Here is a 22,774-nt window from a genome sequence, read left to right as displayed (position 1 = left end):
ACACACACACTCTATATATATATATATATATATATATATATATATATATATATATATATATATATATAGTTTATTCGTAGAAATAAATTCTATATCCCACAAATACATTTTCAATTATTTTCAATTATTCCTCTCTCCTCGCGGCGTTGTAGTTGAAAGCCCGAGAAAAATATAATCTTATTCTTAACGGAGATCCTCATATATTGCCTCAAGAAGTTTCCTCTGAAACCAAAAGGAAAATATTCCAATATTCAAAAAAGGAACATGATTGCAACGTGTTATTATCTATGATCCTATATTATAAGCGACAACTCTAATTAAAAAAATATTTCTATTTTAGTGAGGTAAATTGTTAATAAAAAATTTACTAGATATTTTATTCCAATATTTTTTCTTCAATTATGAATCAAGAGGAATATGGTTACTTGAAGCAAAATGTCTTCTTATACTGAAAGAAATTTCTATCAAGAATAAAAATTGCACTGTAGGTGAAAGACGGAATTCCTCTGTTTGAAAGATTTTTCTTTTGGTTTTCAAAGGAACTCTTCTTAAGGCCATATATAAAGGGAGGAAGGGATTTCTGTTAAAGATAATAAGATTATATTTTTTATGTGAACTTCTTTTCTGCGGTCAATGGACCCAGAAAAAAACTTCACAGCTAAAACTGTGAACAACCGCCACTGATTGCAAGAAAAACTAAACTTTTCTAGAGCGCCAATAACTGAGGGGATTCAATAATTGGATATCAATAATTGAGAGAGCTGATCTAGCATTACCATCGAATTTTGAAGCCGGACAAGCTCGGAGAAGCTCGGATGATACGCAAGCATTCGAGGAATGTATCTCGGTGGACGGGAACCGAGTTCTCTCGTCAAACAGTCATTGGGTCCGATCGAAACGAGTAGATACTATGCAACATCTGGCAGTCCGAACACGTGGGGATACGGAAATGGCCTTTGGCCTCTGGCTTCTACGTGAAAACACGCGGGCAACTCCTGCGCAACTCTTAGCAACGCGGACACGTATAGTAGATGGATACGTGAGCGGTCGCGGAAGTGTCCGCGAAGAACGATCATGAGGGATCGCGTCGTCGCGGAATGAAGATTTCCTGACGACTTCGTCAAATACGAATTCACTGAAACTGTTGCTTCAGACGATACTTGGAACAAGATGATCGCGACCGACCGCGGGAATATCAGGTCAACTGAAGATGACTCCTGAGCAGTTATCGCGTACAGACGCGATCAGATCTCGTGAGAATCAAAGCAAAGCAGTCTTTTTGAACGGTAAGGAGTCCGTTGAACCCGACAGAACTGCAGGTAAATCCGTGCGGATTCCGCGATGCCGAAATCGGAAGAGCTTTTGTCGTTAAAGGAATTAATCAAAGTTTGTGTCAGGACAAACCGACTCCTCGTGCCTTGACGAGATGACGAGGACGACGGTGACGACGACGGCGACGTCTTCGTCGAGGTGGTAGAAGAGGATGCGAAGATAATCGAGTTCCTTCGTCGCGCCATCCGTTTTCGCACTCTACCTCTCTCTCTCCCTTTCATTCTCTATCCATCCATCCATCCACCTTTCTCTTCAGCAACCACCTGGTTGTTGCCAAGAACGGTTACCAGTCGCGGCTGTTGCCGCGAGAGAAATCGCATTAAGGCCAAATCAAATACAGCCTCACCAGACGCCGACGACGGAAACGACGGCGGCAGGGTTCCCTCGAAGCGCGAAGTTTCCTAATCAGTGACGTAACGAAGGACAGCGATTCGCTTGCTCGCTCGCTCGAAGAACTGCGCGTCGCGGCTGAAACGCGATTTACGTGCCGGACGAGAGAAAACTGGAGTTTTCTACGTGCGCGTCTTACTCTCTTGAGTCGTCTGAAAATGTCGTCCTCAATAGTATCGATCTTCTCGTTTTCTTGAGCACCTCTCGTGATAAACGGATAATTGGCGCAAAATATTAAACGACAGTCGCGGAAAGAATTAGCGAGGAGGATCTCGCGAAAATTTTAGGAGGGCGCGAGAAATAATCTCTCTAAGAGATCACCCCTTTTGTGGTTATGAAAAATTGTTTAAGGCCGACGGTCTTCAACAATGTCTCGTCGGTGCGTCGATGAAGCCGGCGAGCTTCTATAACAGACAAGTTCGAACGCTGCGCGCTCGCACGCGAGCGACAATCGTCGAGAGCGCTTAGTTAAATTACAATCGGAGTCCCATTAGATAAGATATAGTTCGACGTGTAACAATATCAATTATTGTCACGGAGGAGGGATATTGCGTTCGCCGAGGCCGCCGCGGTGCGGAGTTAACTGGATCTAAGCAGACAAGATATACGCCGCAGGAACCCTTTGTGAACCGGAAATGGAAGACCGCGCGGGACACAGCGGACCGCCGCCGCGAATAATTAACGACGCGGGCCGGATCCCTTTTACGCGGAATGTTGACACGGCGGTCGGCTTTTCTTCAACCAACTGCACTAAGTATACTTAATGGCTGCCATAATTACAGCACGGATTCCTACTCGCCGGAGTATCACGCGAGCCGAGCGCACTCTTGGAGGAGAGTGCTGGATATTCGAGTTAGTTTCTTTGTCGTGTCGACAGCGTGTCGCGAAATTAATCCGGAGGGAGCGTTCGATTTCAATGATGCAACAACGTGTCTCGTCTTTGGTCCGCGAGAAAACTTCGCGCTTTTGTCTATAAGTAGGAGGAAAAAGAAAGAAAGAAAGAGAAAAAGTGTTGCTCGTTGAATTTTCTACGGAGACTGAATATTCTTTAAGAGTACTGACTAGTTCAATCCTTAGAAAAATGTGTAAAAGAGTAAAAAATATAAAAACTGTCTCTATATTGATTTCAAGCATCTATAATGCTTGCATTTTTATGAATGAGGAAGAGAGAAGGGAAGCGGAAAGGGGAGAGAAGAGGTAAAGGTGGAGATGAGGGTGAGGGAAGGGCAGAAAGGAGGTAGAGATAGAAATAGAAAGAGAGAGTAAAGTCGCGTCCGTGTACTTTAATTTTCCAGACCGCTTGAAATTCCTACACCTCATCTTCTCTTTTATTACACGATCGAAAAGGTGCGCGACAACTCTGCGAGATCGCTCGTCCAATATTTACTCATAAAACATTCAGAAACGCTTCCGGCGCGCAACGCTCTAATGAAATTGTGATTTCGCAAGCTCCGTCGTCGTCATCCCCTCTCTCTCTCTCTCTCTCTCTCTCTCTCTACTTCCTCTCTCGTTGGTCGCGATGACTCCGAAAATTGATTATTCACCTGTTCGCTTGCCTCGCCTACATGCCTGCGACTCGCTTGGGAAATTACCGTAATGTCAAGTGCGTCGCCGATATTTTCAGGGACTCGGCGGTACAAAAACACTGTACCGATCGAAATCGCGTCAGGATTTATTTGCATATCCAATGCATACGCAACGACTTTCTCGCCGCGCCCGTGCACGGTCATGAATTTATTTCGAGGCGTTAACAGTTTCCGAAGGAGAGCGCGGGGAGACCCCGTCGAATTCGTCCGGCTTCGTGTCGTTCTATTTGGCGTAACGGCGAGGAGAAACCGAGGCGAAAAAGAAGAAAGAGAAAGAGAGAAAGAGAGAAGAGAACTCGGAAGAATGCGATATTCAAATCATACCGGGTCATTACGGGAATATCACCGGCTGAGTAAGCGTTCATTCGATACGGGAAAATCTGCGGGAATCCGTAATTTAGCCGCGCGTTACATCCGCCGGATACACTTCTTATCGCGGCTCTACGCGATTCTGCATTCCCACCGATGATCCTTTCGCCGAGATCTGGCATCTGCGACGCGAAATAGCGCGGATCAGAACATCGCGATTAAAGCACTTGCAGTGCGCGTTCGTTTGAGGTCTCGCGAACAGAACGTCGATATCGAGCATTCCAAGTTGGCGAAGCGACTCTCGTGGCACATGAGGACAATTTTCCGTGCGGAATTTTATTTCCGGGCAATTTTCCTTGGCTCTCTTCCCGCCGTAGAACCTCATCATCGTGTGATATACGAAAAAAAGAAGAGAAGCAAAAAGAGATAACACAATTTGTATTTGTGATTACCGTCGTGTGTGCGCGCGCGCACGACTTAAAAGCGATAACTCCGATGAACGAGAATCCCGCTCGTTTAATATTTCATCGAGATACTCCGTTCCGTTGCAGCCCATCGCGAATTACTTCGAAATATCGGAATATCCGTCGATAACGCGTGATTAACCCTTTAAGGCCCAGTCTGCGTGATCATGTATACTCACATTTTAGGCTTTCCCTACATTTTTTATATTGACAAAGCAATAATGCCATAGATACAATACTATCTATCTACTATAATAATAAAATATAACATTTTACAACATGGAGGATCAAACGATGCAAACTGTTTGACAGAGTTTTGTACGAAAAAAGTTCGGTCAGAAACTGATGAAAAATTAGTTAGAAATAGGTCAGAAAGTAGCTATAGTAACCAGAGTTCCTGGCCAGTTACTGACTAAAGAAAGGTTGCTTTTTCTACTTTGGAGAATGTGTTCAAAAACATTGATTTTCAACCAAATTGTGTGTGATAACTCAAGGCTGCCCGGAACTAACAAACTCAGATTGTATTATCCCGAAAATATGATTGAAAGTCGTGTCTTTCTCCCTTTTGTCGAGGGTTAGCCTCGTTGTGATCAAGATGAGAAAAGTGGGTGGTTTTCAACCAAATTGTGATAGCTCAAGGTTAACTCGGGTCTGACAATCTCAGATTGTACTGTGTGTTTCGAGAAATATAACTGCACGCGGAAAGTTAGCTCCGTTGTGATCAAGATGAGAAAAGTGGGTGGTGTCATAATTTGTGCAGACTTAGCAATTCCGCGGAGTCGTTTGCGCTTGTGATCCCGAAAAGGGACGGTTATAACAGCAATGCGCCGCGGCTGCTTGTATCGCGCGGGGGATCTCGACCGTCTCGGCCAGCTTTTTTCACGGTAATTTCCACGAGCATCGCGGTTAAAAGCGATGCAGGCTCGCCTCGTATTTCTTACGTCAGGCGTCCGCTCTCGTGACAGTTAGATCGCGATCCACGGCGAAAACTTCCTCAAAGCTCTTATCGGTCTTCGGAAAATTGCGACTGGCATGCGCGCGCCGCGAGTATTCGCGGAGGCACCAGGAAATTAATCCTCCACGAATTCTCTACGAGTTTCCTTAAATGGCCGATACAGAGCGTACGCGCGCACTCCATTTCCGGTCCGTCGATGCGGACCCGCGCAAGTGACATGCGAACACGACGCGGAACGTCGCAGGGAATCGCCTCGCGGCATCGACGGTAAAAATAAATGCCTAATTCTTCACGCGATAAGCGTGAATTGGTGAACGATCTAGCGTCGTGCTTAGAGCTTATTTAGCGTTAACTCCCCCTGTGATCTTGGCCCCGTTGGAAAATTATTCCTCACATAAGTCTCACGCAAATGCCTTTTCCCCGATGATCAACTGAAAAAGCGCGCGCGGAAGAGGACATTAATGTACGTTCAAACGATGCAAGAAATATCACACGAAATGACACACGAAGTCTGTGCAACAAGAATCGCAAAAGATCAATTATTTTGGCAAGGAAGGCCTTCGAGTCGGACGACTCGCTCGAATGATCAATACCGCGTGGCAGCTATCGCGCGTCTCACAATTAAAGAGAGAAAGAACAATGACACAAAAGGGAGAAAGACACGACTTTATATGCGGAAACCGCGAGACTCGAGCCGTTCGCGCGAGCCCGAAGTCACTCCAGTCCGACTGGCCTGCTTTTAGAGGCAAGCCGGGCACGACCGCTATTAATCAAGGCCTCTATCAAGGAGGCCACGGCTTTCTTACGCGGCTGTTTAGAGCCGACAACTGAGCCACGTACACACCCACGAGCGTTGCCGCCGTGGCCGGCGCGGAAACGAGCGATACGCTCGGCCGTAATTATTATGCCCGCCGCAGATCGTCATCTCGCACGCCACGTTGCGCGCCTCGAAATGTAACCGCGAATCTTGCCCGAGCTTTTATCTCGCGTTTATTCCACGCGCCAACGCGACCGACCCGTTTGTGTGCTCTCTGCCGCCCGCGTCCCTCCCGCACTGAGAGGAGAAAAATGGTTGATCTGACCAGAATCGAAGTTACTTTTGGCCCCGACAATTGTTTTCTGCAAATGGTAACACTGGCACACCATCGTATCATATCATCGTCACACTAACGTCATAGTAGAATTCGATAAAAACATAGTTTCCCGACTAGAATTTGTAGAAGTTATCTCTCTGTGCGATTACAACTGCAAATACCAAACATTTTTTCTCAGTGTGTTCAACAACGCGAGATACGGCGAATTATCAGCTGAGAAGTATGCGTTGAGGGGAGATTTCGTGCGCTCTCTCTCTTTCTCTCTCTTTCACTGAGGAAGAACGTTTTGCTAATTTAACCGCAATATCAGTACCCGCAACGAATAGTTACGGGACAGCAGATGAGCCGGTAATAGGAACAGATGATTCGTTACTCTCAATTTACTGCTCTAAGCAACACTTCTGAAGTGAAAGCATAACTAACCCAAATAGACGAGAACAAACGTAATTTGTATCCAAGACAATGTATGTTTATTAAAACGGCACAAATGATGAAAGATGATGTACGACAGTAACTGTTCGATCTGTTTCCCTAACGATCGTCAAACAGCAAACGTGCTTTTATTCCGATATAACCAAGAGATTTTTCTCAATGCTTTCTCTCTCTTTCTGTCTCGCCACTGCTCGAGATTAAAATCGGGACAAATTGGTGCGATACGATCGCGTTTCTCAAGGCTGACTACAATCGCGATCGTAATCCCCGCCCGAGGATTACGAGATCCTTAAGCGTCCCGCTGCACACAACCCCGTGGGCTAATTACTCGCTACACGCTTTCGCCGTTCTTACATCGGCCTCTCGCCAACAACCACCTGCGACCGACTCGCCCAGATGATAAAATCGACACCGACGTGGACTGACGCGTCTGAAACGATGGTGGTGTCGCGACCGACGGCGGCCGGGAGGTACGTCGATGGGGTGTTTGCGTTACGATTATGTTTATCGGTTACGGTTAAGGGGCGACTCGGTGTCGGAACGTAATTGGATAGGAATTACACGCTCCGAGCTTGGACGTACCCGATGTCGCATCGATAGATAGATAGACACAATACTCGGACGCGCGCCCACGATGTGAAGAAGACGCGGAGGCGAGACGGATGCAATTCTCGGATGACTAATTGCCTCTCCGGCTATGATTAATTACCGCACCTGCCGTAATGTAGTAGCGGGCTTTAATTTCGACTGACGTAAAGCAACCATTCTAGGCCATCTCTCTCTATCTCTCTCTCCTTTCTGTTGCTCGGAAGAGTAATACAAACGTTTTCGCGGGAATTTATCTTTTTCCTGTAATTGTTACGTGGCTCGAGTTGTTGAATCACGACGAGAATGTTATTCGAGCGTAACGCGATTCCTTGCGTCGGAAGAACGCAGTGATCGATTCGAGTGTTCGTTACGCTCGTAACGCGACTTATTTCCTCGAGTCATTACCGAAGGAACGCAGGGATGATGTGTTAACAAAGAGGTATCCGATTATTTTCAAAAGAGCGCGATCGAGTTCTCACGAAAAAAGGTGAGACAGTCTTCGGCTGCGAACGTCGCGAATTACCGCGAAATATCGGCCTGGCACACATCACTGTTTTTCGGCGCAGTGCTGCAATCGTCACGACTAAAAGATGCGTGCTTGAGACTCAGCAGTAGTAAAGATGAAAGAAGGAACAAAAATGAAACGAGGAAAAAGACTCGCATATATATATATATATAGTCGCTGGGTCTCGTGTTATAACCACGGCGTCGTTATTTCTACTTACAAGGTGGTCATTCCGTTAAAGGCGATTATCATACCGCCCCTGACAAAACGTGACTGCCCATGCAAGCTTGGATGTGGAGAGAAACAAGAGAAATGTGAAACGAGAAAAAATGAAGAAAAAAAGTTATATGTAATATACAGAGGAGAGAAAAATCAAGGGAATATTGTAATATTAACATATCCGACGTGCACGAACTCCAGAGTTACTCGTGAGAAAAAAATAAAAAAAGGGAAGAAGCCTACGCAATTATGAGTATCCCGCATACACACTTGCAGCAGCGCTTGCGATCGTGCCCCGAGGAACAATATCGTCCGGCATCGCGCGTCAAGAGTAGTCTTGTTAATAATCATTCCTTGCCCTCGAGTCGAGGTTAGTACGCAAAGAAAAAAAAAAAAAAAAGAACGAAGAGGAAACAAACGAAGAACGGAGAGCTCAATCTGTCTACGTTGTAGCTATGGCTCGTTAAACTGTGAAACAGGGGGAGCCTTTGAAAAGATGCCGAGAATACGGACGGCGTGTGTTGCATGTATCGGTCAAGTCGATGATAGCAAACGGCAGTCGACAGTCGCGGATTGCTCGTCCATCGACGCGCTCTCAGCGATTAACGGGCAAATATCGGTATCCCGATAGGTAAGGTAAAAGTACCAATACCCGGACATGTACCTATTGCTTTGATCTTTAAGTATAGATATTTAAACCTTTTCAAAATGAAATGTATATACAAGTATTGAGTATATACATTCTATGTTAAAAGTTTCAATATTTGTATTTCAAAACAATAAGAATGTTCAAAACTAAGCACGTGTCCGGGAATTGATACTTTTATCTTGATTGTAATTGCGACTTTAATCGCTTCAATATAGGCAAAGTTATTGATATCACGATATTGAGAGGAGAAAAAGAGAACGTCGCATCATCGGATTGCCGTGATTGATCTTTAATCGCAAAAATTTCTCGCGCAAAATGCACAGTCGACGTTTGAAATCTCGCGAACCGCTTCCGCGAGTCCCGTCACCTTTTCAAAGCTCCCCTCTCGATGTGGATAGATTCCACTGATCTACTGATGGAACTCGACCAACCCTGGTGCGCACGTTGCACTATCAAATTGATAACCAGCTACTGGTATTATGCAAACAAGAAGTGACGACGCCTAGACGACACACCGATATCATACCGGACAAAACGTGTGTAGCGCGTGTCACGTGGTCTACGTAGTGAGGCCTGTCTACCTGTCTGTCTATCTATGTTTGTGTATGTTGATTGTGCATGTGTATGTTGCGTATGCCGAGAGCATGACTGAGATCAGACGTGTGCCGTGAGCGAGTCGGTGAGAGCATGGCGAGAGTAACACTAATTGTCCAATTAATAAACAGTAAGGTGCGAAACATAGCAAGACAGAATAGAAAAGATTATTAACACTACTTCGCCGACCGGGTGTGTGAGCGCGCGCGCGCGCGCGTGTACGTGTATGTAACTTTATGCATTTAACCTTATGTATGTGTGTTAGTCTATATGGCGTGTGTTCCAGAAGAACAACTATCGAATGAACAACCAAGTCAGAAAATTAATCAACCAATGTGTCATGTTAATATGCGTGAGTGCTGAACAAGGTATCAGGATTACAGAGGATACGGAAAGGCGCGTGTGAAGAATTTTGTGGCTCGTTGAGAGAACGGGGAAACTTGTCTCTTTCTCTTTTATCTCTCTTTCTCTCCCCCTTTCTCTCTCTCTTTCACTGTCTCTCTTTCTCTCTCTTTCTTTCGCTCTCTCTTCCTACATATGAAATGTATGTGTGTATAAGTGTGTGTATAGGCGAGTGTGTGAATCTCTTCTGGTCGCATCCCATCACGATTTTACTCCGCATCGTCGATTTCCGCCGCGTCTTTCTGCCGTCGCTCTCGCGACAGATCGATATATAACCGGGTGCAGAGCACGCAAACGTGCGAGCGCACGTTTTACGAGCGCGATATTCTTGTTTTCTCCAGCGAAAAACACGGTGAGCTCGGACGGAGACCCCCGCATCGCCAACGGGGCAAGAAGGAAAAAAGAAGTCACCGTCGACGACGGCGCCGCGAAGCTTCCGGCCGTAAAAATACGAAAAATTAAGCGCGAGCATGCGGCGCGGCTCGATGCACCGAGGGGAAACGGCTAAAAACGCGCGATATTTCCTCGTTTCTGGGTTCGCGGCCGCGAAAACTCGCGCTGAAAGCGCGTCCCGTCACGGGGAAAGAAACGAAAGAGAAAGATAGAACGCGCACACGCGGCGAAGGCGGAAAGGAATGAAGACCGATGCTCCGGAACGAATGTTTTCCTACGCGTTTCCGCAACAAAGAGAGAGCAACAGCCACCACCCCCGCTGAGATCGTGGGAGTCTCGAATGGACGACAGCAAACGATCGTACGTTTGGAGTAGTCGAGGGATGGAAAGATCCTCGCGACGACAAGAAAATCAAACTTGACGCGTGAGTAAGTCGACGGGGGAGCGGTCGATTGATCGGAATATTGACGTCTCTTGTACGCGAGCGTGTTGAATGTGTGTTGTATTGTATGCGTCTGTATGTCTCGAGATAGTCGAAGGGTTGTACGAAGGAGTTGAGGAACGACATGAGATTTGTGGGAATTGTACGGGGACGTGGAGAAACGGGAGGGAATTTCAGGAATACTTGAAATTGTGACCGAAGCTGGCAAACAGCAATATAAAGCGCACAAAACAATACGAGAGATTCAAGATTTTATATATATATATATATATATAAGGTGAGTTTTTTTTATATAGAGATAAGGTGGATGTGCATGTGTGTTTGTGATGAAAGTAGCACGAGAGATCTCTCTTTCCTTTCTATTCTCTCTTTCTCATCTCTCTCTCTCTCTCTCTCTCTCTCTCTCTCTCTCTCTCTCTCTCCCTCTCTCGCACACACTCTTTCTCTCACTTCCTCTCTACGTTCAAGAGATCGTGGATCATGGAGTGTTAGTAAAAATGCTCGAAGATGAAAAGAGAACCGGGGAGCTTGGAGGTGTCGGCCAGAGGCGCCGCTGCTCTTTTCCTCATAACCGCGCGCGCGATGATCATTTCTCAACTGACCGCGTCGAAATTACACCTATATTCCGCGACGCGCACGCTCACAATCGAGGACTCCGCATCGTCCTCGCCGACCTGAAAATCGAGTAACTCGAGCTTCTAACCGGGCACACCTGCTGTGTGTGCGCGCGACCTAATTGTTCTCTTTGCCACACTCGACAGTGTCGCGACCGCGTACCCTTTAAAATCTCAGCTCGACAGCTCGAGGAATTCGCGACTCACGTATCACGCATCGCGCTAATTAATCTCGCGGTCATCTCGCGACTGACCCGCCGCTCAACGAGATAATCGACGAGCGAGATTAGGCGAAAGCAAACGGAGCGACGTTTGTTCATGAGATCAGACCGGACGTCCGGATTATACACAAGGTGTGGCGGGGAGAGGGCTACGAGGAGGAAATTGATATCCGTGGTTCTGGGGCGGCGGTGATAAAAACAGTATTCGTTGCGAAACGAGGAGCCAAAACGGGGTGCGAGACAACGGTCCGCCATATCGCGACAACGGCGTCGACCGGTAAAGCAGCGTTTCTCTATCCTAAGACACATACGTGATTAATAAAAGAGGTATAGAAGCATGGGCCGTTTATATATATATATATATATATATATATATATATATATATATATATATATATATATATATATCTTCGACTCGCCTAGATGAAAAGCGTGCGGCTACTATTTACATATGTATATATATAATAATAATAATGATAACAATCAGATAGAGGAACGTATACGTGTGTATGCGCGCACGTACACACATACGTGGCGACGCTCCATCGGCAGAGAGATCAAGCGTCGTCGCATGTGTGCGCATGCACGCTCGATAAAACTTCGTCCACTGAGAGAGGAGGAACATCTAAAAATTAAAAAAAAATTTTTACTCGTTGAGAACTAATAACACATAAATTTATCGAAATCTAAATTCTTTGATTAAACTTGAATGAACAATTTCTTTCATATGAAAATCCAAGGTTTCGGGAAAATGTCTTACTCGCAGAATATGTATCGCATTAATCTATAAATGAATCTATGTTAGCGACACCCGGCGGGTATTTTATATTTCTTAGATATTTCTCTCTTTTCTCAGCGTATAGAAGGATGCAACAATATATATGTACGTATCATGCTGCTTATGAATTGCGGGTGGATTAGTAAAAACACGCCGCGGTGGTGTGAATTGCCATTCATGATTTCGCACGGATGGACGTCGGTCTGATCTCGCGCGGGGAGAAAGAAAATACACGCGCAACTGTCGACAAAAGGAAAACGGAAAGAAACGTTTCTCTGTCTTTCTGTTTCTCTTTCTCTCTCTTTGTCGCGACTGGCTCTATCTGGCGATACCGTCTACCGTCGTGAACGGTCGCGACGAGTCCTGAACGACCCTTTGGCTTGTCCTCCTCTATCTCTTTTGCACTCCAAACACCTCGAAGCTCCCCGGGTACTACGCTCGTGGACGACGACGGGAACTGGGATCGGTTAGAAACAGCTTTGGGAAAGAGACGCGACAAAGTTTCATCAAATCAAATGGGCAGCATCTCCCGAGGGTCTCCTCCGCGACCGGAAGTGGTGGCGGTCGAGTCACCAGGTGTACCGCGTGTCCGCCGCTGTCGTTGATAGATACACACTACCTTCGCTTTCGTTCAATCACGTTTTAACGCGCGAATCTTCGCGAGAATTCTCCCTTCACTTCATCATTTCCTCGAGCACGACGACCCATACCCGCGAATGTGAACGTGACGTTACATTCTTTTGGTGTCCGTTCACATTCTCGCGAATTATCGTGACGTCTCGACGAGTTGTGAAGTGAGGAGACAACCGTCGGATCTCGAATTAACACGTTGACTGTCGGGGGCTGATTTTCAACGGATCGCTCCGAAGCTCGACTGAAATTTGAGTGAACCAAAATTACACACACACACGAAATCCATACATTTCCCGATGCATACATTTGTTAGGTGGTTTTCATTAGCTTCCTATTAGCCGCATATTTAATTCGTAAAGTGCAATTAGTCACGCTTAATGCGTCAAGTAACACGAGGTGCGCCGAAAATCACAGCCACAGCGGCGATCCCATGCCCACGGCAGTCAACGTGTCAACCGCCGCTATGCGTGTCTCGCGATCTACTGCGAAAGCAGCCTCTAATGACTCGGGATCACAAAATTTGCCCGGTTGCATCCTTCGGAGAATTTCTCTCGCGCACGCCGCTCCATTCAACTCTATTCAACTCGGCAGCTGCGGACGCGCGGTAAGCGAGGTGCCACGGCCGGCCGCCTTCTTATAACCAATGGGAGCTAAATAATGATAAAATGCGGAAGGCTAGCTAGTAAAAATGCAACAGCTCGTCTAACAACTACGAGAACTAACACCATTGGTTATATTGGTATGTATGTACGTGTCATAGGCACATACGCGGTGTCGGAAAAGCGCGTGCACCGAGCGCACCTCGAAGCGCGCGTGTCTCAGAACTGTTTGATCGCATCTCCAATTGACACGTCAACAACGTTGACCATTTACTTTATCCGTTGTCGGCATCGCCGGGACCGATAAGAAGTGAATTTGTAAGTATGTACATTTCAATGTATACGTATAAGTGATGCAAAAAATTGGTCAAACAAAATAGAAAGCAGAACTATCCAATTTTGGAGGATCGATGAATCTCTACGTGAAAATGAATAATTTTTGTGCAAAATTCACTACAATTTTATTACAATTTTTATATATAAAATGATGACATCAACTTGATATTTTTTCGATATCCGACAAGGACTAACCATTTCTCTTCTGATAAATAAACTTTCCACGAGTATTTAATGGGACAATGAGGAAACTTTCGCACCGATTTAATATCTATAAATATACGCGACGAAGAGGGATATGACTCGCGCGTTGGAGGACACAAGCTCGGTTTGCGCGCTTTTCCAGACCTTGGTCTCAAATAGTATCTCTCTTTCCAAAATGCTGCACTTCATTAGGGATGCCACATTCCATTTACATTGACGAAGCTTTCGAGAAAAGGTCTCTTTCTCTCACAGAGTCATACGATCACTCACTCGCTCGTCACTTATCGCTAGGGCGATCGTGCACGTCGCTTTGGCAGTATGCGCGCGACTCTTCCACTCGTTACCTGTCAGTTTCGCTCTTTTTGGTCGGAATTTATCTTCCTTTTTCCCTCGCGCGAAACACTATCGACGCCAAAAGACGTCAAAGCGTTGGATCGATCATCGAATCCGACGCGGCGTGAAATCGTCGTTTCGCGCCGCGCCGTTTTGCCGCGTCGCATTCTGCAAAAGCCACGTGACGACCGTGAAATCTGTCGACGAGGTACGCGCGACGGGATCCCTCTCGCTCGAAAACAAAAATCACGAAGCACGCCAAACAACACGGCGCCGAGGTTGAATTAATTAATTTCTTCTTTCAACAAAGCGTCCCGCGACTCCACTTCGCGATCCTCGTTGCGATTCCCCCCCCCCCTTCCCCCCGCGCCATGTCGTTAATCCCAGCCCGCGCGCGAACGGCCGTTCATATCGGGCCTTCAATTAAAGTCCCCTCGCTTCCGATTGAAATCTCTCGCTAACGAGGTGCACAAATATGCAGCTAATGAAATCTCGCGGACGCGGTCTGGTGAATTTTCATCAGACCACTCGACTATGCAGTCAGTCTCTTTCTCTCTCTCTCTCGACTGGCCCCGCGACGTTCACGGTAACACCGGACCACGTCGGTGTGTGTTTCGTCGCCGGGCCGGCGAGTTAATAGTTATTCGCTCGTCCATTAATAGCGTGCTAAAGTATCAGATCCCGTCACGCCCCTCGAAATCACTTAAGCGCTAAAAGCGATGGCGACACTTACCGTTCGAAGTGAATTCCGCGTGCGTGCGTGCGTGCGCGCGCGTGTGTGTGTGTGTCAACACTTCCTCGCAGCGCACACCACTACTGCTGGTGGTGGTGGTGGTGTTGGTAGTGGCGTTCCCGCGGGAGATATTTGCATTGCAAAAGGATCGCGAGACGATAGTGCCATTGTCGACGATACCTGAAGGATTTCTAACGCGCGACACGCAGCCAGCCAGTCAGCCTAGCTAGCTAGCTACGCGTAGCTGCATGCGAGATTGCGACATTCCGCGTGTCGTTCGCTCGACGCAGCTCGCGTATGTCGTAGTGGAGCGACGACGTTTCGCTTGGTTATGAGCTCGCTGTGGCCTGTACCGAGTTCTCATCTAATCGGAAGTATACGGGAAAAATATCTGGTCATATTCAAAGTTTGAGTCATTAGAGAATTGTGTTTAGAGTTTGGCTGTAACGAACGGACCGACGCGTTTCGACTGAAAGAAACGGAATTTCTGTTTTTTCTAAAACTAAATTACATCTTAATTTAAATCCTTTAAATCTTAATTTAAATCTAATTAAATTTCTAAAACTAAACTAAAACCACAGAAATTCACGAGCATGTTGATCCGTTTAAGAAGCATGTAGTATGAAGCATGCACATCTGTCGTACGCAAGTGTCAAATTATACGCGGGATAAAATCGATTTGCTCGCGAAAAAGAATGAAAGAGAGGGAAAAGGTAAGAAAGAGAGACACAGAGTAGAAAAATGGTAAAAACAAGCCGAGGTTAGATCGCGCGAGTCCGCTATTATCGCGGCGGTCACGTGAGCGCGCGAGTAATAAGTAACAAATCGACCGTAATGCACGAGAGAATGAAATATCGAGTCGCGAGAATAGCCAGCAACGCGGCCGACCGTGTTTCCTTATCGCAAAGGGATTTGTTTCTCTCGTGTGCTCGCGGCTATTAAGGGGATGCTATACTTAAAAACTTTACCGACAAAGTACTGATTTCTTCTGCAAGGCTTACGCAACGTATATTGGTTGCACAGAATTACAAGTACTGGCTTCAAGCTTGTGTAAGTTCCAATTAACTAGAAATCTTGTTTGATTGATCAGAACTTTTTGTAATTTTAATCGGAATTCTGTTATGTTCATATTTCACCAGACACTTGGTTAACTCAATAGAATTTTCTTGTTTACGCGCAACATCCCCTTAAGAAACACGCGACAATCGCGCCGTGGAAAATAAAATGGAAAGAAAGGATGCGTCGCGTTGAGATCGAGCGTCTTGAAATTGGAGTTCCTCAAGAGTTGGGAGATATCGTCCGCTATTTGGAAGAGAGTGAGCGAGTGAGTGAGTGAGTGAAAGAGAAGCTGCAGTGTGCTTCGTCATTTCACTCTTGAAGCTTCTCTCCCTTACTTCTCTACCAGAATAGTCCTCTCTCTCGCTCCCAGCACCCCTAAAAATGGCGGGCAGGATGCGGGCCAATCAGGAGTCATCATGCTTTGTCCTAACTCTGACTAGAGGAACTCCACGTCGCGCTGATTACCAGCCGCGCGCGAAAGAGTTTAATTAGTTCCCGGAGCGTCGCCGCCGGCGGCGACGGGGCGCGCGTTTCGGAAACTGGAAGCAGCCCCCGCGCGCGTTCCACTACATCACGTGGCGGCGGCCGTGATTGCTCGTTACGGGCACGGATGCGTCGCGACATCGACTTCCTGTCGCTGGAGAGCGACCGTCACGGCCCAGACGAACCGGATCCGGGGCATAATGGTCTAATCAGTGACTAATACGCGCGCGCGCGCGATCCCGCGGCCTTCTTACACACGCGCGCGTTGTCTATCCATGATCGACGGAATAATCAGCGTCGCGCGGCCACCACCGCGCCGCATTATAGACCTTATTTCGGATAAATACGCCTCTATCGTGTAATCGGATATCGGAATATCATTCTCACTTCCGGCACGTCGATCGCGTCTGTGTGCGTCCGAGCGCACGCGCGGCCGCGCTAATTGATTGCCGCTAGGCGCGCTAATGGGAAAATCGATCACGCACTGATCGCGGAAGCGTGAACGCAAGAAGAATCCGATGGATGGGGGGAGGGCAGATCTCGTTCGCGAGATTGGTGGGATTGGCCGACGGAAAAAATTGCAACGCTGGCTCGCGTGACTCCACGGACTCCTTTCTCTCCTTCACCCGCCGACGAGAGGTTGCGAGAAGCCTACTTACGACAAGCTTACAAAGCGGCATCGGCCATTACGGAGCGTCGCGTGAAATAATGCCAAGTTGAAAGTCTCTCGGGGAACTCGATCTGAAGATCCGAATGAGCATGTTACTTCTGTTGGGACTAGTCTCTTTCTCTCTCTCTCTCTCTCTCTGTTTCTTTCACTCTTTCTCCCGCGATGTTATCGTCACGAAGTTCTCATGAGCGAAACTTCACGAACGAAAATGTCGCGTGCAAAGCTGCGTTCAGAGAACATTACCGACGGGTCATTTCCCTCCCTAATCGTAATCCTGTCCCGGCAGGAACTTCTGCTCGATGAATGTATTCAGATTCTGGTCTCGAATCGATCTGGAGGAGGTTGCCAGTGAAACCGGGAAAATCTGTGCGCGAAAGATTCGGTATTCTCGAATTGAAGCTTGTCCGAGCAAGAAAGAAGGGAGAGCACAATCCATCAATCTCGCGACAACTTCCGATGAATACTTTGATTTCTATGGATATAACAAAACAACACGAAATACGGGGGATATTCTCTCCTCCTCGAGACGTTACAAAATGGGATATAGAAACCAATCCAGAAGAATTTCTCGTCCTGGAATCTAAGACGTCAGCCGGATTTCAGTCATAAAAAGTCGACTTTGCGAGAGCGCCTGATGGTTTATTCGAGAAGGGTTTTCACGAGGTCAATAAAGAATGTACTAAGAGAAAAAGAGAGAGAAAAGAGAGAAATACACACGATACACACACATATACTGTAGCCTCTCTGCTAGACATACCCGATCACAAAATTTATCCCATAATCCTGATCAGGTTGATTCCAATTAGCCTCACAGACTCAACATTGTACGTGGAGGGTTAATAATCCTTATTATTAATAAAGTTCTGATTATTACGCTACGTTACGTGAGTTAGCAGGACCCGATAACGTCACCTTGTACAAAACAAGATAAGGATCAGCCTGACTAGGAATGTTATTATAGACTCGTTCGGAATAATTCGGGGTTTCCCCTAGAAGACACAGAGATCCAGAGAATAACTGAATCCATTTCGAACAAGTTCCGAGAAAAGTGTGATTTGCATCTCGGGCAATGCATGTTTGTCAAAATGACAAATGATTCGCAACAAATGAAAAATGATTCGCAACAGTGACTGTTTCCCCAATGATCATATCAAGCAGGAAATGTGCTTTTGTTCCGAGGAATTTTCCTCAGTGCGCTCAGGGTGAATTTCCAGTTGGGGTAGGGACGATCCAGCCGCGAAAATTCGACGGACGGTGACGTTAATCGGATTGTTGCGCCTCGTGGCGACGGCTGATATATTAACGAGCCTGCCGGAAACGCGACCTAATCCGCGATAGGTCACCGTGCGCGCGCGGTGACGTCGGCAGACAGCGGTCGCGGGATACTGGGTTACCAGTGCACAGCGCAACTTGATGAAGTGCGCCGGAGTGTACTTGACTTGTGCGAAGACGCTGAATATGCACCGACCGGCTCGGCGGATGCCGGCTGTCGGCGCGATGTATTACTGCGGATCTTATCCCGACCAATGTCGTCCATATTGTGAGCGATTTGCATTTCAAACTGGCCCGTTGTGGTGTGTAGTAACGTGTGTATGTGTGTGCACGTGAGCGAGGCTGGGTCGTGAGTCGGTTCTTTTTTCCGTGGGATTGTCGCGCTTTCCTACGCCGGTCGTTCGTGCGAACGACGTCGTCGTCGGCACGCTCTCTTCTAGCTTTTCTCGAGGTGCAATCGCCGCTTTTCCCCGCGCACTGAGACAGAGTAAACGCGCAGGAGGGAAAGAGCCGGCTTTAAGCGACGAGAACGATCGGCGAATCGAGACGACTGGGGATAAAAGTCTGGAGGATAGCGTCGCGCGATCGACTTCACCGGCTGCGCGCTCGAAGTACCGGAACGAAGCACCGGCGGAGCAGGTGGAAGTAAGTGGCTGATAATTCGAGGGTCCGATTATCGCGCGTACTTCTCGAAACCGAGGAGATTTAAGAGCGCGTACACGGACACGAGCACTCACGGCCGATCACGATTGACAAGTGCTTCCGGAAAATCGCTTTGGGATCTCTTCGGAAAGAAACAGCGGCACTAAGACGGAGAATCGCACGAAATCGACAATGGCACTTCGCACTCGACGGGATCCCTCCGTCGGGATCGCCACGCAACTTCGTGGACGGCATGTCGCCATCGCGCTGTAAAGAAACGCGTAAGAGGTACGCACGGTTGCAGCAGCACGTTTTCGGGTGGCCATTTTTGCGGAATGCAATATTAGTTCGCTCGCGCAAGGGTCTCCCTTGTCTGCTGCCCTCACGTGTACCGAGGGATACACGTATCGTAATATAATACGATAGCGGTCGTTCGTGGTGCTGCATCCGTTAACAAGATCATTACGACATCCTCTCGCATCCAGAACACCGGGCGTTCGGGGGAAGAGCGGTGGTGGGAGAGGAGGGGGGAACTTCCCCAATAAATGAACGGGAAAGAGCGTTGCGCATGATACGACGTGGGTGGAAAAATAGAGTCACGTTCGAACGATTTTCACGGCTGCTACCGTGGCGGCGAACGAAGGATCTCGAAGTTTCCCGCGATAAGAGGTGGCGCCCGCCTCTTTCCCGCTCCCCCTCCCCTCCCCCCAGCCCCAGATCGCAAGTTACGAAAATAATCGCCACGATTACAACGCGTGACGGGTTGGAACGCGATTTCTGGAAAAGAAAGCGGGAAAGGCGGAAGAGAGAACGAAGAAAACGAGAGGAAAAATAGCCGGAGCCTCACCATACCCCGCGAATTATTGACGATATAAAAAGTAAATATTTTGGAAAAGGAAAACATGAATAATTCGCCATCGCGAAAGATAAATATATCCTGGGATGCGCCGCACAGAGAGAAGGAAGGAAAAATACGGGATACAAACACGCGCTTTCCCCTCTCCCCTCGTCTCTGCCCCTTCCTCCCGGTTCTGGATGCGAGAGTGTTCGTTCGGCGCGACGTTAACGCTTAAGAGACTAAAGGTATCTGTCTGTCGAGGGTGGGTTGACAGGGGTGGTTCGCTTACGAACGCGGGCTTACCTTGCTGCCTCTTTCGTTAAAAATGATTTCTACGTCCAGGATCGGCCCGAATTGCTGGAAAGAGAGAAATATTCGCTTGAGTCTCCTCTGCTAAATAATATGGCGCGCGATATTACGAGTGTTATATTAACACAACGCGCAATATTAAACATTAGTGTACCGCGACGAGACGTCGGCAGTGATGGCGGTGGTTTGACGCAAATTATAATTGAATTCCGTATCAAAGGAAATTGCCCCGACGCTTTCGCGTTTCATTAACTTTTTAATTAAACTTTTATATTTTAATAACCGTCATAATATGCTGGCCGGTTCGTGCCCGCTGGCTCGTGCGATTTCAACAGGCTTCCGTGAATTTCCACCCCGTAAATATTAAATCGAGTCGTTCGTTCGTTTGTTCGCGTGAACCTTTTCAACGCACGAGACTCTTCGTGCACACGCGCGACCAACTATGAATTGAAAAAGAGCAAACACGGGGAGCGCAAAGTAAAAAAAATCGCGGCTAACAAACCAAACCGAAAGGGACATTGTTCGCTACCTAAACAGTTGACAGTTTCTAGAGATGTGCGAACTATTCGAATCGAATCGAATCAAGTGAAATTCGATTCTATTTAATTTCAAGTCCCTATGATTCGAATCCGAATAATTCGAAAATTTCGAATCGGAAAGTTTCGAATACGAATCGCACACATTAGCATTAACGAAGTACTATTAAATATATTCAGCCTTACGGGAATTAGCATGACTTGAAAAGTTTACATTTTCATACATTAAGATTTTATTCAAAAATATTCAAAGAAGATGATGGCTTTTAAATAAACTCTTATCGACAACTGTCGGATCGATATGTGTCGTTGCGCAGCTTTCAAGGCTGGAACTGTATTCCATACACGTTTACCGACAATATATTATATATCTCTTACCTTAAAATGAATTGATATCAATTAACATGATCAATGTTATCTCTCTCATACTGAAGTCACTATTTTTATATTGAATTCAATGATTATGTTAATTAAAAAATTCTTTCAACGATTCAATTTAATTTCATTCGATTCGATTCAGCTGAAGTTTCATCGATTCGATTTGATATAAAAAATCTTTGATTCGCACATCTCTAACAGTTTCCCGCAAGAACGACAGGTGCATCTTTGCGCGATTGAGCCTCTGAATTTCCCCAAGCGAAGTCTCACTCAAAGTAAATGAAAATTTGGAGGCGATAATGGAAATGCTCGACATCGCGAGAGCAAATGTTTCATTCAGACGCGCAGAATAGATTCTTTATCTACAAGAGTGATCAATGGATTAAAATAAATTTCTTGCTTTTCTTGAAGAGTGACGCATATCGGATTTGCTGCTCAATTTCGAATGAAGACACGCGCTCGACGATTCGAGATAGCTCTGCATGAGCGGCAAGTCGTTCGAGTCTGCGTGAAACTTCGCCCCGAAGAAATGTAGAAAATGCTCTCTAAATTTCTTGGAGTACAATTTCACTCGAAAAAAGCGGAGTGACAGCCAAGTAACCCGAATTTTCGGGGCATATTCACTCGAATCGAATGAAATATCCGCTCGCATGAAGTCAGAGTCCACTCTAATCTTGAGTGAAACTTTTCACTCTTGTGATCTCGTGATTCTCTTGTGACTCTTGTCACTCTTGTGAGTGACGATACTCTCGCTATCGCCTCGAAATACTGTCAAACTCACTACAAGAAATTCAGAGAGTGCACCTCGCTGCGAATACACCCGCCGTCTTGCGACTTCGACTTCGCGACACACGAGAAGCTGAGGAGTACCGAGGAAAGACGAGAAAAAAGAAAGAACACGAGATAACGGAAGCGCGCGCCACTGTTTCTCATAATTAGAGAACGAGACACGAGAGAACCGATTCGACGGGTGAAGAATAACGATAAGTAAACAACGAGCGGAGAAATAACGAAAGGGAAATACTCACCCCAAACATTGCCCTGAGGTCAGGGTCTCGGAAGCGGAAGGGTATGTTGCTGACATGAAGGCGCTTTGGTTGGCCTTTGAGGTCGGTGCCCTGTGTTGCTGTTGCCGGTGTCGTCGCACCTGAGGTGACAGGTACCAACGCGGTAGACTCCACGCCGCCTTCAGGGCTCGCCTCGTTGCCGGCGCCCGTCGCTGGCGTCGGTTGCTGGCCGCCGCCATTTGCGTGCGCCGCTGCCGCAGCCGCCACCGCAGCCTGGAACACTTCCGACTGTCGTCGGGAAACAACAAACGGACGTTTCAGTGAGATCCTCTCTCTTTCGAGGTGTCGGCGACGCGTTAAAGTGTACGCGGAACTGCGCGTGGAAAAGCGCGACACAGAACGAGAGATGATACTTGTATAGCATACGTCTTAAAAATATCGTGCAGAACTATGTTAACTATGAATAACTGTATAATTATAAATTTGTCAGCGTAATTTTGGAGAGAGGAAGAGAACGGACGCTCGTTTCTTCATTTATATTGCTTGCAGAAGCGGGCTTTGAAACTCACATATTTCATAATAACAATTTCTAAGCGACACTTCATCCACACGGAGAGAAAACATATTTAAAAAAAATAACAAAGAAATACTTCACACACAATGGATACTAGTGATACTAGTAATACTAGTTTATTTAAATCTCAATTTTTATATTTAGATCAAGTAAACAATTGCTTTTCTATTTTTGGGATCACACAAGATCGACGATCTGGTT

General features: G+C 46.7%; 1 protein-coding gene across 1 annotated transcript in view; it reads right to left on the bottom strand.

Annotated features, from left to right (window-relative positions):
* Positions 1-22,774, bottom strand: part of LOC116848061 (RNA binding protein fox-1 homolog 2-like) — a gene marked incomplete at its 5' end in the record, with an annotated part of 462,314 nt that overhangs the window by 119,925 nt on the left and 319,615 nt on the right. The window contains 2 exons of the mRNA XM_032823807.1: positions 20,073-20,126; positions 22,021-22,287. Of these exons, the coding sequence (XP_032679698.1) occupies positions 20,073-20,126; positions 22,021-22,287 (321 nt within the window). The remainder of the gene's footprint in view (positions 1-20,072; positions 20,127-22,020; positions 22,288-22,774) is intronic.

Source organism: Odontomachus brunneus, unplaced genomic scaffold (assembly GCF_010583005.1).
Source record: "Odontomachus brunneus isolate Ranch 3 - 2012 unplaced genomic scaffold, Obru_v1 Obru_scaffold_088, whole genome shotgun sequence".
Lineage (NCBI taxonomy): Eukaryota > Metazoa > Arthropoda > Insecta > Hymenoptera > Formicidae > Odontomachus > Odontomachus brunneus.
This window is presented reverse-complemented; position numbering and strand designations above follow the sequence as displayed.